This window comes from Canis lupus, chromosome 25 (genome assembly GCF_003254725.2).
Source record: "Canis lupus dingo isolate Sandy chromosome 25, ASM325472v2, whole genome shotgun sequence".
In the NCBI taxonomy this organism is placed as follows: Eukaryota; Metazoa; Chordata; class Mammalia; order Carnivora; family Canidae; genus Canis; species Canis lupus.
Genome location: NC_064267.1, coordinates 50,932,488 through 50,948,178, shown reverse-complemented (window position 1 = coordinate 50,948,178; position 15,691 = coordinate 50,932,488). Strand labels below are relative to the sequence as shown.

General features: G+C 67.6%; 1 protein-coding gene across 1 annotated transcript; it reads left to right on the top strand.

Moving 5' to 3' along the window:
• The first annotated feature begins 5,770 nt into the window (after positions 1-5,770).
• Positions 5,771-13,135, top strand: MAB21L4 (mab-21 like 4). Its single transcript, XM_025463722.3, has 5 exons — positions 5,771-6,906; positions 9,391-9,616; positions 10,629-10,782; positions 11,542-11,898; positions 12,639-13,135. The coding sequence occupies exons 1-5, from the start codon at positions 6,423-6,425 to the stop codon at positions 12,729-12,731; spliced, it is 1,314 nt and encodes a 437-aa protein (XP_025319507.1). The 5' UTR covers positions 5,771-6,422; the 3' UTR covers positions 12,732-13,135.
• The last annotated feature ends 2,556 nt before the right edge of the window (positions 13,136-15,691 follow it).

Here is a 15,691-nt window from a genome sequence, read left to right as displayed (position 1 = left end):
CCAGATCCCCATCGCCACACGCAAATAACAGGTGTCGGCTGGACGGGCAGAGGGCCCTCGGCCGGGCTCCCTGTGGCTTTCAGGGGACAGTTCCCCGCAGGCAGTGGGGGCGGGGGGCGGCTGCGTCTGCCAAGCACCTGTGCCCACTGCCAGACAAGGGCCCCAGGAACCGCCGGTAACCATAGCGACGTGGCTGGGGGGGGGGCAGCCTCTCTTCTGGAATCCAGAGTGGGTGATGGGGCCCCGTGTGGCTGACGGGAGTCGACGGCTGCGGCCAGCTCTCGAGGCGGGAGCGTGGGGATGGACGCCCCGTGGGAGCCGGACTCGGTCACCCGCCCGGGGCCTTGTTTTGTCCTGTCGCATCACCCGGTTCAGGGGTCCCGTCCCACCGCGTTCTATCCCGTGTGGACATCCGTGTGCGTGCGCCCGAGCACGTGGAAGGCGACCCGGTGTTACTGCATCGCACGGCACCAGCTGTGGGCCGTTACTGTCCTCTGGCGACCTGGGCTGTTTACCTGGGGCCGCGTCAGCCCGGCAGCCAAGTCTGAGGTCTAGGACGCGGGTTTGTTAACCACTGAGTCAGCCGGGGCGGCAGGGTTCACTGGGATCCCGGGGGCCGTCGGGTGGGGCGGCCTGGAGCGGTGGGCGCTGTGGGGGGCTGGCGGGGCCGAGCAGAGCGCCCGCTCGGGGAGCCAGGGCCTGAGGCCAGGAGGGGCGGGGGGTGGGTGCCCGTCCCCGCTGCTGCTGCGCTGCGGTGGCTGCTCGGAGGGCCGCGCACGGAGAAGGCGGAAGTCACGGAGCAGATCCTGGGGTGACCGCACCCACCCAGCGGGGCGGCCCCCACCTCTGCCACAAGGGAAGCGTGAGTGAGATCCCGGAGCGGGGTCCCAGCGGGGCAGGGTCCCTGTGCGCACCCCCTGCCGCCCCACGGTGTGCGGGCCGGGAGCCGAGGCCCAGAGGAGGGGCGGCCGGCCTGAGCCACGCCGCGGACGGGGAGGCCGGGTGCTGGGTCCAGTCCCTCCCGGGCCTCTCTCCGGAGCCGAGGCTGCGCTTGCGTGTGTATGAGTGTGCGCGTGCCCACGCTGACCATGTGAGCGCCACGTGCCCCTTGGAGCCGGGGAGGTGTGGCCCCTCTGGGCACCCTCCCAAGGTGCCCTCGGAGCCTACGCCCAGGAGGGTGCTGGAGGGCGGGCGCCCCACTGACCTGGATCACGGCGTCCAGCCCGGGTGGGGACTGCGGCGCAGCGGCCTCCCCATCGCCGGGCTCGCTGGAGGCGGAGCTCATCTGGGTCGGATGCTCGGGGGCCGGGGTGGGGGGCCGGGGCTGGGGGGCACAGGGCTCGGGGGGCCGGGGCTGGGCCGCCCGGTGAGTCTCCTCCTGGAGCCCTGGCCGGGCCGGACCTGCTTCAGGGCAGCAGCTGCACACCTGCGGCACCTGGCTCCTCCGTCAGGGCGCCCAGCTGCCCCCTCTGGGTTGGCGACCTGAGTGGCCAGCTAAGGGCGGAGGCGTTGCCGTGGCAACCACGACGCAGGGATTGAGTTTCCCTGGAAACAGGAGTGCCGCCCTGTTGCCGTGGGGACCGCAGAGTGCTGTTGTCTGGAAGCCGTTTCCTGGAGACCTGGAGGCGCCCTGGTGGCGCTGTGCACCGGAGCCACCGCGCGGGGCAGGGGGCTGGCCTCCCCCAGCCTTGGGCCGCACCCGCCCGGCCTTCCAGGGGCTTCTCCCTGGACCAACTGTGCTCGGGGGTGGACTCCCGAGGGAGGATCGTACACTGTGGCGTTTTCCCCAACACCTGGCAAAGAACTTAGGGGTCATTGGTGGGGTGGTGTCCCCAGAGGGCCGGACGAGGCCCCCGGGTAGGAGAAAGCACCGCCCAGGGACGGAGGGAAGCCCCGTCGTCCTAACCCTGCTTGTGGACTCGCCCTCCGGGCTTGGCTTCCCTCTGGAGCCCCCACCCCCACCCCGGGACCACCTGCTCTGGGGGGCATTTGTGTCTAATTGGGGGGGCGGGACCCAGTCCCGGGGGGCGAGGCAAGGGGAGGGACGGGCACAGACCTGCACCCGGTCCCCGGGGTCTCCCAGGGCCTCCTGAGCCAGCGGCCCCCCGCCCCCTGCCCGGCTGCACCCCTCCCAGCAGAGACCGTCTTGAGCGGGGGCGACCCCCGTGACCCCCAGAGTGCGCGCTCCTCGGAGGCTGCCCGCCCGGGCAGGGCCAGAGGGACCCGTCCTGAGGAACACGGCGCGGTGCTGCCATCCGCAAGGCCTCTGCCCACTGCCCCCGGGGCGACAGCCACACGAGTGGCCGTGCGGGGACGGGCGGGCCCTCGGGTGGACGGAGCCCCATGGGCGTGCGGGGCTGGCCGTAGCCTCCGGCTTCCCCCGGGCTGTGGCTGGGGCACCTCCCGCACCCAAGGCTGTCTATGGCACCCCCACCGCCGCGAGGTGGGCCGGGGGCTCGGGGGCTCGGGGGCTCGGGGGCTCCGGGGCACAGCCACCTCCGCGGTGTGGGGCAGCGTGTAATGGGGGCGCGTGTCCCCGCGGGCATCCTGGCCTGCCCCGCCCCCACGCACCCCAGCGTTCCCCTCGGCCCGGGCCCCCCAGCCCTCCCGCCAGCCTCCGCCCCTGCACCCTGTCCAGGCCCTTATAGGATCTGGACGTCCATTCCAAGCTTCCTGGCCTGGGGTCCCTGCTCGTGGCTCCCGGTCCCCGGCTGTCACTGGACAAGAAGGAGAGCCTCTGACAGGGCAGCCCTGGGCCTGGGCCCAGCCCCGCGGAATGTTCCGGAACGGAGGCAGGCAGCGCCCCCGTGGGGTGGGCAGGGCCGGGCTCAGGAGGACCGTGTCCGCCCTGCCCAGGGCCACCAGCAGCCGCCCCACCGGATTCAGACCCTCCTGGGCGTCCCGGCTTCCCGGTGCGAGGGCCACCCCGTGCCCTTGGCGGCATCTCTTGTGCTCGCCCCGACACACGGGCCGCGGGCGGGTGCAGCAGGGCCTGCGGGGACGGGACACGCGGCCCCGACACGCCCCGGGAGGACGGGTCACTCGCAGGGCAACCCCAGAGGAGGCGGGAGGCTTCCAGGGAGCGCTGCCCCCCCCCCCAGCCCCCGCCCAGCCCCGGGGCCTCCCGGCCCGCCCTCCGCTCCCCTGCCAGCTGCCAGCCAGTCTGCGCCTGGGGACTCCTCCCCAGGAGCTGCCCCCCCGCACGGCCAGCCGTCGGCCAAGTGTCCATGGACGAAGGGCGGATCAAGGGAGGTGCCACTCGGGAGGGGACCGGGACACGGCCGCCAGGACCAGGGACTGCCCGGCCCCCGCGGGCGTTGGGCTCCGTGGAGCGAGCGTCGCCACAGCACTGACCCACGGCCACGAGGTCCTTAGACGGGACGGCGGGCGTCCGTGGCTCCGGATCCTGGGGCCGTGACCTCCGGCCCCGCATCGGGTGCAGAGACCTCTTAAAAATAAAATCCTAAAATAAAAAAATCATGGAGACAGAACGAGGGTGGCGGTGGGTGCGGTGGGTGCAGTGGGTGCCGGGTGGGGTCAGGGGAACGGGGAGGGGGTTTTGGCGGCGGCAGGCGGGGGGAGGGGGAGTTATTCTTCCACGAGGAGGACGGAGTTTCAGTTTGGGGCGGGGTCCTAGAGGCGGGCGGAGAGCTGGAGGCGCCCGGTGTGAAGGTCCCTCCTGTCACGGGGCTTGACATTTGAAAATGGTTAAGATGGTACATTTTATGTTTATTCATCATCGTAAAAAACACAAAACCAGACCAAACTCAGGCCTGCCTACAGCACCTGGGGGCGCCGCGCTCCGTGGCTCCCCGACGGTCTGCGCCTGAGCTGCCGGGCGGACCCAGGCTCTAGCGGGCGGCGGGGAAGTCGGTCTGGCCCCCGCTGGCCCCCGGGCCCCGGACGGACAGACCTGGGTCGCTCCCAACCGCGCGTCGGTGCCCCTGCCTCTCTGCCCGGGGCCTCCTTCTCGGGCCCCCTTCCCCGGGGAGCCCCCAGGACTCCGTCTGGGGTGGTGGCCGCCCCCGGCCCCCTTCTCGCCTCCGGAAGCTTCACGGCCCCGCGTCCGCCCCGTTGCTCGTGCCGCTGGCTGGGGTGGCCACGTCCGGGAGACCGTGCTGGCCGGCCGCGCCCCTGCTTCTCCTGGGGCGACCCTGAGCGCCCGCAGACACCCGGACGGCCACCCCTCTGCCGCCCCCAGCCACAGGGGCCCCCGGCTTCCTGCCCCGCAGCCCTCAGTGCCCTCCATCCGCCACCTCCGGGTGCAGCCCCACGTGCGCCCTGCTTGATGGCAGGGGTGGGGGGTGCCGGCCTTTATGCCAGAGCAGTCTCTGCGAGGGAAGGCAGCGAACTCCCACCCCGCCCCCCTGCACCACCCCCTGACCCACCCCTTGACCCGACCCGCCCCCTGCACCCCTGCACCCTCTGACCTGCCCTGCCCTCCACCTGCACCCCGACCCTCCTCGCCCTCCCCCTGCACCCCCTGACCCGCCCCCCCTCCCTGCGCTTCCTGGGGGCCTTCTGCCTCAGGCCCTCGCCCCTTCCACAGACCAGGAGGCTGCGGGCCGGCAGCCCTGCACCGGACGCTGGAGGCAGCTGGGAAACGGAGCGGGGCCTTCTGAGGGGGCTCTGGGGCTGGGGAAGTGGGTGGCGCCTCACCTCCCTGCAGCGGCCTCACCCTTCCCGGGGCCACCGGGGGGCATGTGTGGCCGACGCCCCCGGGGCCTGGCAGGCAGGAACACGCCGCAGGAGCAACGAAGGCGCACTCACAGCCCCGTCCTCGGCCACCGGGCACGCGTGTCAGACCGCGTCCACCTTGACTGCGCGTCGTGGGGCCACACACGGGAGTTCGGCCGTGCTGCGCCCGTGACGGTGGGGCTGCGGGCACCCTGGCCGCCGCTGGGGGTTGCTGCCCAGGAAGGCACCGCGCACGAGGGGTGGCCGGTCTCCCGCCAGCTGGTGGCCAAGGCGCTGTCATCACCGCCGGAGCGGGAGGCGTCTCGGGAGCCCCTTGAGGCCCGACGGCTCTGTATGTCCTGAGCGTGAGCAGCTTCTGGGCCCTTCGGCTGCACGAGCCCCTGACCCTGGGGGAGAGGCCTCCCGGGCACAACGGAGGGACCCACAGGCCCCGGGAGCCAGGGCCAGGGCAGGGCTGTGGGACCAGCTCCTCTGCAGCAACGCCCCTGCCTACCGGTCGGGTCCCTGGAGACCGAAGGACCTGTGCAAGGGGGTGGGGGGGAGGCAGGCCGGGGCGTCCGGTCCTTGAGCTGAGTGGCCGCCCTAGGACAGGGACGGACGTGCTCTGGGCAAGGCCACAGGACAGCACTGGGCCCGCTCTGAGGACGGAGAGCGTCTCTTGGTTGGCCGTGCTGTGGCTGCCCTGAGAGGTGGTGAGCTCCCCGTCCCGGGAGGTGTGGAGACGGAGGCCCAGGCCCGGGGCCTCCAAGCACCAGCACCAGGAAGTGCACGCCTTGGATGGAGGCTCTGCCCGTGGCGCCTGAGGCCCCTGCGTGGGTGGGGGTGGGGGTGGGGGCTCCCCAGGGCAGAGGGCGGGCGGCAGGCAGCGTCTCCAGGATCCCTTGTTAGGGGCTACTTCCAGGCTCGCTGTTTGCACACCCTCCAGCGGGGCACCCGGCGTCCAGGGGCCAAGGGTCGGCGGGGGTGGCTCCCCGGCTGGTCGGGACCTGCCCGCCTGAGCCTGAGCTGAGCGGGAGACAGGCTGGGCTGGGCGGGCTCCCAGCAGGGCGCTGGGGGGGCGAGGCCTTCACCCAGCGAGGCGGGGCCGGGGAGACTTCCCCCGAACCGGGGCGGCAACGGGCCTCCAGCTGCAGCCCGGGGTGGGTGCGGGCTCCCCGCAGCCTTGGGGGTTGGAAGGGAGGCCCCAGGGGGGCAGGATTCACACCCGGGCCCCCCCGAGGCGCCCCCTCTCAGCTCTCGGTCGGACACAGGTGCCTGAGTGGGTGTTGAGGCTGCCGGGCAAGTGCAGCTGCCCAGGGGCTCCTCCCACGGGGGCTCAGGGGGCCGCCACCCGGCCTGGCCTCTGTCATCGCAGCAGTGGGGCCGCCGTGGGTCCCTGCCCCCGTGGCTGCGGCGAGGGGACCGGACACTAGGCCCCCACCCCAGGACGGCGCGGGGGAGGTGGCCGGGCCCCGGGAGGGGCGGAGTCGGGGTGACAGGAGGGAGGAGCCCCACCCCGCCCCGGGCTCCCAGTGACATTCCTGGCTGCTGGCGACTGACTCGGCCCCACCTGAGAGGCCAGGGCCGGGCCTGGCTATTTAACCGGGTGGCGGTGGCGGTGGCGGTGGCGCTGTGCTCGGGGATCCTGCTCCGCAGAGCTGGGCCCCACCTGGAGGGCAGGTGTGTCCCCCCGGCCCGCCGGCCTCAGTGTGGCCCTCTCGGGCTGCCCTGCCCCGGGCCCAGCCATGGCGGTGCAGGTGCCCCTGTGGCACCACTACCTGCGGGCCATCCGCTCCAGGGGGGCGCCGCGGGCGCGGGACTACCAGCGTGCCGAGGACGTGCTGCTCACCGTCCTGGAGCGCGTGCACGACCTGGACCCGCGCTTCCTCGTGGACTACTCCCGTGACCTGGAGGCCTTCCAGTTCGCCCTGCGCTCCTCCGAGGACCCCCTGGACATGGAGGTGCCCCTGTGCGTGGACGCCGAGGCCCTCCTGGTGGAAGAGGTGGGGGCCGCCGAGGCAAGGGACGGCCCCGCGTCCTGCCGCCTGGGGGTGTCCCGGGAAGGGCCCCGGCCCGAGCAGTGGACGGCCGACGACGTCTTCAACGTCTCCTCGGACGGGAGCGCCAAGTGCTGCGGCCACATCGTGCCCAGCAAGGTCCTGCGCGTCCTCAAGGACCTTCTGGTGGCGGCCATCGTGCACTGCAGGCACCAGAGCCTCATCGCGCCAGGTAGCCGCCGAGTGACTGGGCACAGGTGTGAGGGCAGCGCGAGCGCGTGAGTGCGTGTGCAGGCGTAAGTGTGCACACGTGGGGGCGTGTGGGTGCACGTGTGCACAGACTGCGGTCTCTCAGCACCTGCGTGTCGGGGTCCGAGGTCCCTTCCAGCCCCAAACACCGCTCAGAGGACAGGTCCTGCGCTTCTGGCTCTGGCATGAGGACCCGGAGGTCACGCTGCAGCGGCCGGGACTCGTTAGGCCGCTGACCCGCCGGCAGAGGGTCCCTGCCTTCCTGGGTGCTTCTGCGAGCAGCTCCAGGCCAGGGCGACGGTCGTACGGGTGCCACACGGCACGGGTGGGAAGCCTGGGTATGTGCACGCGTGTGTGTACGGGGTCATGATCACATGTGCGTGTGCGCCTGTGCGTGTGCAGGTGTAAGTGTGCACGCATGAGCGTGTGTAGGGGCTGTGTTCGCGTGCACATGTGTGCACAGATCTGTTTTGATTTATGGTCTGGTTGCCCCTTGGTGACCTGGGCCCTGAGCAGGCCGTGCAGGGCAGGCGGGCCTCAGTCTCCCCTCCGGCCTCGCTGGTGTGATCTGGGTGGTGAGCCCCAGGGTCGGACCGGGGTCCTGGCGCCGCGTGGACTGAAAGCCCGGGACGGGAGGGTGTCCCCTGGGGCCGGAGCAAAGGCCTCGGGTTGTCCTGAAGGCGCCGGGACTGGAGCAGAGGGTCCGGCTTCCCCTGGGGGGGACGGGGGGGGGCGGCGGCTGCCCCCGAGCGCTCACCTGGTCCCCACGTCCGCCGTGATGTCAGACGACGGGGCCGGTCAGCCCATCTCAGGGACTGCGACCTGCCCCGGCTGCTCCGAGTGCTCTTCCAACACCAAGGGGAGGGGCGACTTCCAACCCTGGCCGTCCCCAGACCTGCCTGGTGGCCCGGGCGGGTGGCCGCCCTCGCAGGGCAGCTGGGGCCCGTCATTGGGCGCGCCGAGTGCCCCCGGCCCCTTCCGCATCTTCTCTGGCCATCTTCTGAACCTTCCAATTACTGGGGCCACTTCTGTCTTCTCGGGTGACTAACGTGGCCATTCCCACCTGGCCCTGTCCCCCGCCGGCCTGCGCCCCTCCCGCTGGGGTGCGCCCTGCCCTGGGCCGCAGCCACGCTCCGAGGTCCCCGCCCTCCCGGGCTTGCAGGCTGAGGCGGCTGGGCCCCCGCCCAGGGGCCCGGGGCGTTGGGTGTGCAGGGAAATTCCAGGCATTACTTCCTGACACTTAACCTTAAAAGGTAAGCACAGCGGCTCCAGGTGACAAGGTTCAGGCTGCTCCCACCCAGGGACGGAACCCGTGAGACCGGGCTGGGGGCTGCGGTGGGCGCGGTCGTGACAGGGCGGGTGTGGCTGGCCGCCTCCCAAGCCGTCGCCTCCGTGGCCAAAATGTGTGCCCCATGGTAGCTGAGGACACGAAGCCGCCGACGGAAGCTCTGGGGGGACGCGCCTCAAGCCTGAAGCGGGGGGAGCCAGGGATCCCTGGACGCCTTCCTTCCTTTACAACTGATGGGGAAACTGAGGCTCGTTGGGGGGGCCCAGGTGGCAGGGCCATGACCTGGTCTGGACTGGGTCCCAGGAAGAGGCTCAAGAACTACCCTATAGGAGACTGGGGGAGGGTCTGCATGGGAGGGAAGGGGTCTGCGTGGGGGATGGGCCTGCATGGGGGGGAAGGGACCTGCATGGGGAGGGGCCTGCATGGGGGAGGGGTCTGCATGGGGAGTAAAGGGTCCGCGTGGGGAATGGGCCTGCATGGGGTGGAAGGGGCCTGCATGGGGGAAGGGGCCTGCATGGGGAGAGAGGGGGTGTGCAGGAGGTGCAGGCTCCTTCCTACAGGACCCCCAGGGCTGTGTGTGGGGTGGGACAAGGGGAAGGCGGCTCCCTCTGCTCTGTCCCTGGGGACCTTTGTCCAAGGCACGTACTGGGGACTCCCCAGGGGGCTCGGCTCCCGGGCGAGGGCCTCGCAGCCTGGCTGGGCTGGGGGAGGGAAGGGGAGACCACTCTGAACCCAGGGCTGGCCGGGGGGATAGGAGTGCCCCCCACACCACAGCTCCTCTTCCTCTCTGTGTGGTGTTGATATGTTTTGGGGGAAATGACGACTGAAGTAGAAGGCCCGGGTCTTACCAGGGCAGCCGTACACCCAGCCCCCAGCCCCATCACCCTGGGGATGTCCCCTGCTGGGTGGGTGGGGGTTCGGGGTCGGGGGGCGGGCTCGGGGCTGCGTCTGAGTAGCGAGGGGGGCGGGCAGCACTTTCCCTGGTGTGCCGGCCGGGCTGAGGTTCTGGGGGCCCCGGGGCGGCGTGGAACCCGGGAGGGCAGGCTCCCGCACCGTCAGCCGTGGGGGTCCAGGCCGTGCAGGGCGCCGGGCACCACGCGGGCCCCTCCCGACACCGGCCTCCCGAGAGGTGGGGGGGCAGTGGAGACGGCGGTTCCAGGGCCCGGCGCGTTGTTGCAGGTTCCCTGAACGCGGACAGCCTGAGGGAGGAGGAGCTGCACCTGTCCCTGCTGGTGTCCAGCGGCTGGAGGACGGTCCGCTTCCACGTCGTGCCTGTGGTTCGCAGAAAGCACCGGGTGCCCGCCCTGGAGGGGGCCCAGCTGATGCGTGCGTTTCCTGGGGGCAGCTTGAGAAGGATCATCGGCCAGGAGGTGGCCCTGGTGCCGGCCGGCGCCCAGCTCTGGAGGTAGGACGCGCCTCCTGCGCCCGTGGGTCCCGGGGAGCCTGCAGGACGGGCCTGCTGACCACCGAGCCCCCGGGCCCGAGCAGGAGGCCTGCGGGGATGAGGTGCGGAGAAACTGGGAAACGTAGGGGCCGCCCTGGACGGGACCCCTGCGACCCAGCCGACACCTTTGTCTCGGGCGGGAAAGTCTCCAAGAGGACAGCGACCGGTCCGGGGCCCTCAGGTGCCCAGAGCGCTCAGGAGGGGCCCCACACGGGGAGGGTGACCAGACGATCCGGAGCATCCCCCAGCGTGGGGCTGGTGCAGGTCCCCCTCGCCCACCGGCCCCGGAGCCCCGGCCACCCCCAGGGCCCCGCGGCTGCCCCCAGTCCGCGAGCTCGGTGAGGCCCTTCCTCTCTCACGTCGGCGAGAGGACATCCCGAGGTGGTGTCTGTGGGACGTAGGAGGGGGGCAGGAAGGGGAGGGTGGGCTAAGCCGTCCCGCGTGCAGGGAAGCAGGGCCGTCCATCCGGACGTCAGTGTGCAGCGCGTCGGTCCTGAGCCTCCACGAAGAGTGGGGCCCCCGGGGCCCTGGCCGCCACGGCCCAGCAAGCATGTGGGGAGCGCCCGGGTGCACAGACCCCGAGGGCCGGCCCTGCTGCTGGGGGCGGCTTCCAAGCCCCTCATGGCTTGCGGGGCTGCCCGGTGAAGGCCGCACCTCTCCAGTGGGGCCCGGACTGGACACGTCAGCCGAGCGCCAGGAGGCTCCCCGTACCCCTCCGTGTTCTGGGGCCCGGCGTCTCCATGAAAGCCCACTCTTCACATCCGACTGCCCGGCCGGGGCGGTTCCTGGGACGGGGCGGGGAGGTGGGGCACCGGGTGCCAGCCTGGACCACCCTGCGTGCACGGGCTTCTGATCCGGGGAGGCCGCAGAAGCCAGCGCTTTCCCTCCTGGGGACAAGCCGCGGCTGCAGGGGGCCCTGTGCCCCTGGCCGAGGCCCCGAGGCCGACACTGCGGTACCTGTCCTGGCCCCCAGGGTCTCCACCGACCACCTGCTCACCCGGCTGCTCGGTGCACTGGGCTCCTTCCGGGGCCACCGCCTGGACAGCCTCTCCATCCTGGACCGGGTCAACCACGAGAGCTGGCGTGACAGCGGCCAGAGCCCCGGCCTGACCTACGGCCACCTGAAGGTATGCATCGTCGGGGGGCGCGGGCGCGGGGGTCCCTGGTGGCCGCGAAGCTTACCCCCGGGGGTCCTCCCCGGACAGGAAGCGGCCTGTCCTGCAGCTGGGCCCCTCGCTGGGCTGCTGCGACGTGGCGGGAGCCGTGTCCTCCTCGGCCTTCGTGACCATCGGGTGCCGAGAAGAGTGAGGGAGCAGGGTTGGGGCGCCAGGCAGCGAAGGCGGGCAGACGGGGTCTCTGCCCGGAGCGAGCCTGGGGGGGCAGTGCTGCTCCGTGAGGGGATGGGGGCTGGCAGGGCGGCCTGACCCGGCACAGGAGAGTCCCTCTGAGCCACTCCCTGCCCCCTGCAGGCCTCCGTCCCAGCCCTGAGGGTTGCCAGCTTCCCGGGGGGCCCTCGGGGTTTGCACGCTGCGGCTGCTCTTGGGGTCGGGCTGCGGGCACGTTCGGTGGGAGGGGACAGGGCATGAGGCAGAGGCCGGAGAAGGCGAGAAGCCTCGGAATCTCCCGAGAGGGGTCCTGGGCTGGGGGCTGCGGCCCCTGTGAGCCTGGACTCAGTGGCAGCGCCCTGGGGAGTCGGGGAGCTGCCAGGATGGAGGCCGCAGGCCGGGAGGAGCTGAGACTCACCCTGGGGCATCCGGGGGGCGTGAAGTGGGGGGTGGGGGGCTGGTGGGCCGGGCCCGGGGGCCGGGGGCAGGCTGCGGTGGGCTGGGCCGCACTGGACCAGGCCGGGGCCGCCAGCGGGCGCCTGACCCCCCGACCTGCTGCAGACCGTGCTGCTGTGGGCCTCGGTGCTCTTCCCCGCGCCCGAGGACTGGGCGGAGCTGCAGGGCGCCGTGTACCGGCTGCTGGTGGTGCTGCTCTGCTGTCTGGCCACCAGGAACCTGCCGCACTTCCTCTACCCCGGCTGCAACCTGCTGCGGGACACCGGCCTGGACCTCAACGCCCTGTACCAGCGGGTGGAGCACTTCGCCAGCCAACCTGAGGCGTCCCTGCGTATCCACGTCACCCACCTGGGCCGCAGCCCCCCACCGCGCATCGGCAACGGGGTCAAGGCGCTCCTGCAGCTGCCCGCCAGCAACCCTGCCTACTGGGCCACCGCCTACTTCGACGTCCTGCTGGACAAGGTGGGCAGGGCCGGCCGAGGGCGTCCCAGGCAGGCCCAGGGCAGCATGCAGGTGGGGACAGAGCCCTCATCCACACCCCCAGGGTCAGGTCTGTCCTCTGGACAGCAAGAGAGCGTCAGGGAAGGTGTGGCCTCTGGAGGTCAGACAGGCCGTGGGTGCCCCCTGCCCGTTAGTGCCCGGGAAGCAGGGCACGCGTCCGAGCCAGAACCACCCCCAAGCACACCCCTGACCAATGCTCCGTTCCTCACGGAGTCTGCTGGCCTCACGGGCTGTCCCCGCAGGTGCAGTTCCTGCTCACGCTTGGACCCAGGAGCCCCATGCTGTGTCCTTGGGACTTGGCATCCTGTGGCCTGATGTTCGGGGGTCGCCTGGCCACTCTGCTAAGCCCTCCCTCCCCTACTCCCACAGAGCCCACTCCTGCTCCTTTCCCTCGGGCCGACCTGCACCCTCACCCCAAAGGGCCAGCACCGTCTCCCTCCAGAGCACAGGGGGCTGGTGGGATGAGAGCAGGGGGGTTATGGGTGCTCAGCCCACCACAAGCACCTGCGGGGTCAGGCCCATCTGGGGGGACACCCACGTGCGAGGAAGAGCCCCTGGAGGAGAGGCCCTGGGTGGCTCCACATCTGAGGAGGCCTTGCAGGCAGACCCAGAGGCAGGAGGTCCTGGCAGCTGGGGAGCACGTGCCCCTGCGAGGGGCTCTCATGACTCTGTGACCCCTCTGCCCCCCGCCCCATCTGCAGTTCCAGGTCTTCAACATCCAGGATAAAGAACGGATCTCCGCCATGCAGAGCATCTTCCAGAAGACCAAGACCCTGGACAGCGAGGAGTGCTGAGCTGGCTTCCCCCGACTCAGTCTTTACCGCCCACGGCCTGGCTGCCCTGCCCCACAGAGGATCCCAGGACACTTGGGGGAGAGTGGGCTTCTCCTGAGGGGGGCGGTGGGTGGTAGGGACGTCCGCAGGGCCACCGCAGACTGTCAGGATGGCCTCGTGGGAGCCTGAGCGTGCCGGGCAGCAGGCCTCTGGGAGCAGCTGCCCAAACGCCGGGCCTGGGATGAGGTGCCTTGGGTTTCACAAGATGCGTGTTGACCCATTCTGTGTGATGTCATCAGACTCTCAAAACCAAGCGTCTGCATGACACCTGGAGCCCCAGCGCTTGTCCCCACCTGCGTCACGAGCCACTCTGTGGTGACAAATACTGTCTATCTGTTCTCGAATAAACTCGCGCACTGGATATACACAGGGGGACGGGGCCTTCCACTTTCCGTGTATCTACGTGGAGAAGATTTCCCCCGGGGAAGCCTAGATGTACAAGAAGCTGGTGTGCACACAGACAATCCCCAAATTTCTCCAATCCCTGTAAATGACCAGCCTCTTTCCCGGTGTCCCCTCCTTCTAGTTCGTAGAGGAAACTGAAGCCCACACCCGCAGCTCTGCCTGCCAACCCGGTGTCCGTCCTGTCACGGTGGAGGTGCCCCCTTTTCCTGTGTAAGGTGGCGTCTCCCCGCCTCTGACACCACCCCCTGCATCTGTTCTCCCTGCTCCATCCCCCCACTCCGCATGCTCTCATCAGCCCATGACAGCCAGCCTGCAGCCCCTTCCCCACTGCGTTCTCATGTGAGAGTCCCAGAGACCTCCGTGTGCCCCAGCCTAACAGACATTTTCTCCTTTCCACCCTCTTCACCTCTCGGTGACATTCGTTCCTCAGCTTCCAAGCTGCAGCCCACACCCTGGCTCCAGGAAAGGGGCCTGCAACCCCACGGCAAGTGCATGTGGCAGCAACTTCCCCAGGATCCTCCACAATTTCCATGACCATGTGCCAGAATAGCCACCCATGCATGGAGCAGAGGAAATGCAGGACCCTTGAAGGCTATGGGGTGCGGGGCCTCAGCTGAGACTAATACAGGGGGATGCAAAATGCCATTAGAGTGGGGGCTTTAAGAACACAGAACCTTGGCCCAACCTATTCAGGGAGGGTACAAAGTGCCCGGGCCCACCCTGTGAGCATTTCCTCAGCGTCTGAGTGTGTAACAGGATGTGCGTTCTCAGCAGGAGCAAGAGCCTTAATGGTAGGAGAGGCCAAGGGGAAGACCAAAAGCACTTGTTTTCTCATGGCCAAAATAGTCTGGCAAAACAACCTTAGCATCACCCTGAAACACCCTGATTCACCAGTATAACCCTGGCAAAAGTCAGGAGAGTAAAAAAAAAAGAGATACTTGGGTATAAATCCGACAAAATATGTAAAATATCTCTATGAAGAAAGCTATAAAACTCTGACGAACAAAATCAAAGAAGAGGGATCCCTGGGTGGTGCAGCGGTTTGGCGCCTACCTTTGGCCCAGGGCGCCATCCTGGAGACCCGGGATCGAATCCCACGTCGGGCTCCCGGTGCATGGAGCCTGCTTCTCCCTCTGCCTGTGTCTCTGCCTCTCTCTCTCTCTCTCTCTGTGACTATCATAAATAAATAAATTTAAGAAAATAAAATTATAAAACATTTAAAAAAAATCAAAGAAGAGGTGAGAATGTGGACATACCATGCTCATGGATAGGAAGGCCCCACATTGTCAAGATGTCGGTTCTCCCCAGCCTGACCTGTACGCTCAGTGCAATCCCAAGCCCAGCAAGTCATTTCGTGGATATTGACAAACTGATTCTAACGTCATAGACTCATGACCCAGAATAGCCACCATGATACGGGAAGAGGAGAACAAATTTGGAGGACCAACAGTACCTGACCTCAAGACTTCCCATAAGGCTATAGTCCTCGTGACAGTGTCATATCAGTCAGACAACAGACAAATAGGTCAGTGGAATGGAATATAGAGCCAGAAATAGACTCACAGAAATAGAGCCAACTGATCTTTGACAAAGCAGCGAAGGCAATGCAACGGCGCAAAGATAGGCTCTGCAACAAATGGCGTTAGGACAACTGGATGTGCACATGCAAAACGATGAAGCTAGACACAGACCTTACACCCTTCTCAAAAATTAGCTGAAAATGGGTCATAGACATCAATGTAAAGCAAAAAAACAAAAACAAAAACAAAAACCAAAAAACAAAAAACCTATAAAACTCCTGGAAGATAACATAGGAGGACACCTAGATGACCTTGGGCGTGGTGATGACGTTTTAGCTACAGCACCAAAAGCACGATCCATGAGAGAAAGAATCAGTCGACTGAACGTCACTGAAATTAAAATCTCCTGCTCTCTGAAAGATGATGTCGAGAGAGTAAGACAAGCCACAGACTGGGAGAAAATATTTGTAAAAGACACATCTGACAAATTATTGTTATCCAGAGTATATATTAAAAAAAAAAAAACCCCACCTCTTCAAACACAACAAGAAAGCCAACAACCTGAGTAAAAAATGGCTCAATGGTTGAGTGTCTGCCTTTGGCCCAGGGCATGACCCCGGGGTCCTGGGATCGAGTCCCACGTTGGGCTCCCTGCATGGGGCCTGCTTCTCCCTCTGCCTGTGTCTCTGCCTCTCTCTCTCTCTCTCATGAATAAATAAAAATCTTAAAAAAAAAAATTAAACGCACTTTTACCATACACCATCCAGCCATGGCATTCCTTGGTATTTACCCAAAGGAGCTGAAAACTCATGTTTGCACAAAACCCTGCACATGAATATTTACAGCCGCCGTAAACCTGGAAGCAGCAAGATGCCCTTCAGTAGGTGACTGGATAAATAACCTGGTCCATCCAGACAACGGGATATTACTCGGTGCTAGAAAGAAATGTGCTGTCAACCCAGGAAAAGACGGGAGGTACTTAAATGCTTGTGACGA

Excerpts from the sequence above, each read along its gene's own strand:
- MAB21L4 (XM_025463722.3), top strand. The coding sequence starts at position 6,423 with ATGGCGGTGCAGGTGCCCCTGTGGCACCACTACCTGCGGGCCATCCGC. Across the intron at positions 6,907-9,390 it reads CCAGAGCCTCATCGCGCCAG|GTTCCCTGAACGCGGACAGC; the intron begins GTAGCCGCCGAG and ends GCGTTGTTGCAG. Across the intron at positions 11,899-12,638 it reads TCGACGTCCTGCTGGACAAG|TTCCAGGTCTTCAACATCCA; the intron begins GTGGGCAGGGCC and ends CCCCATCTGCAG.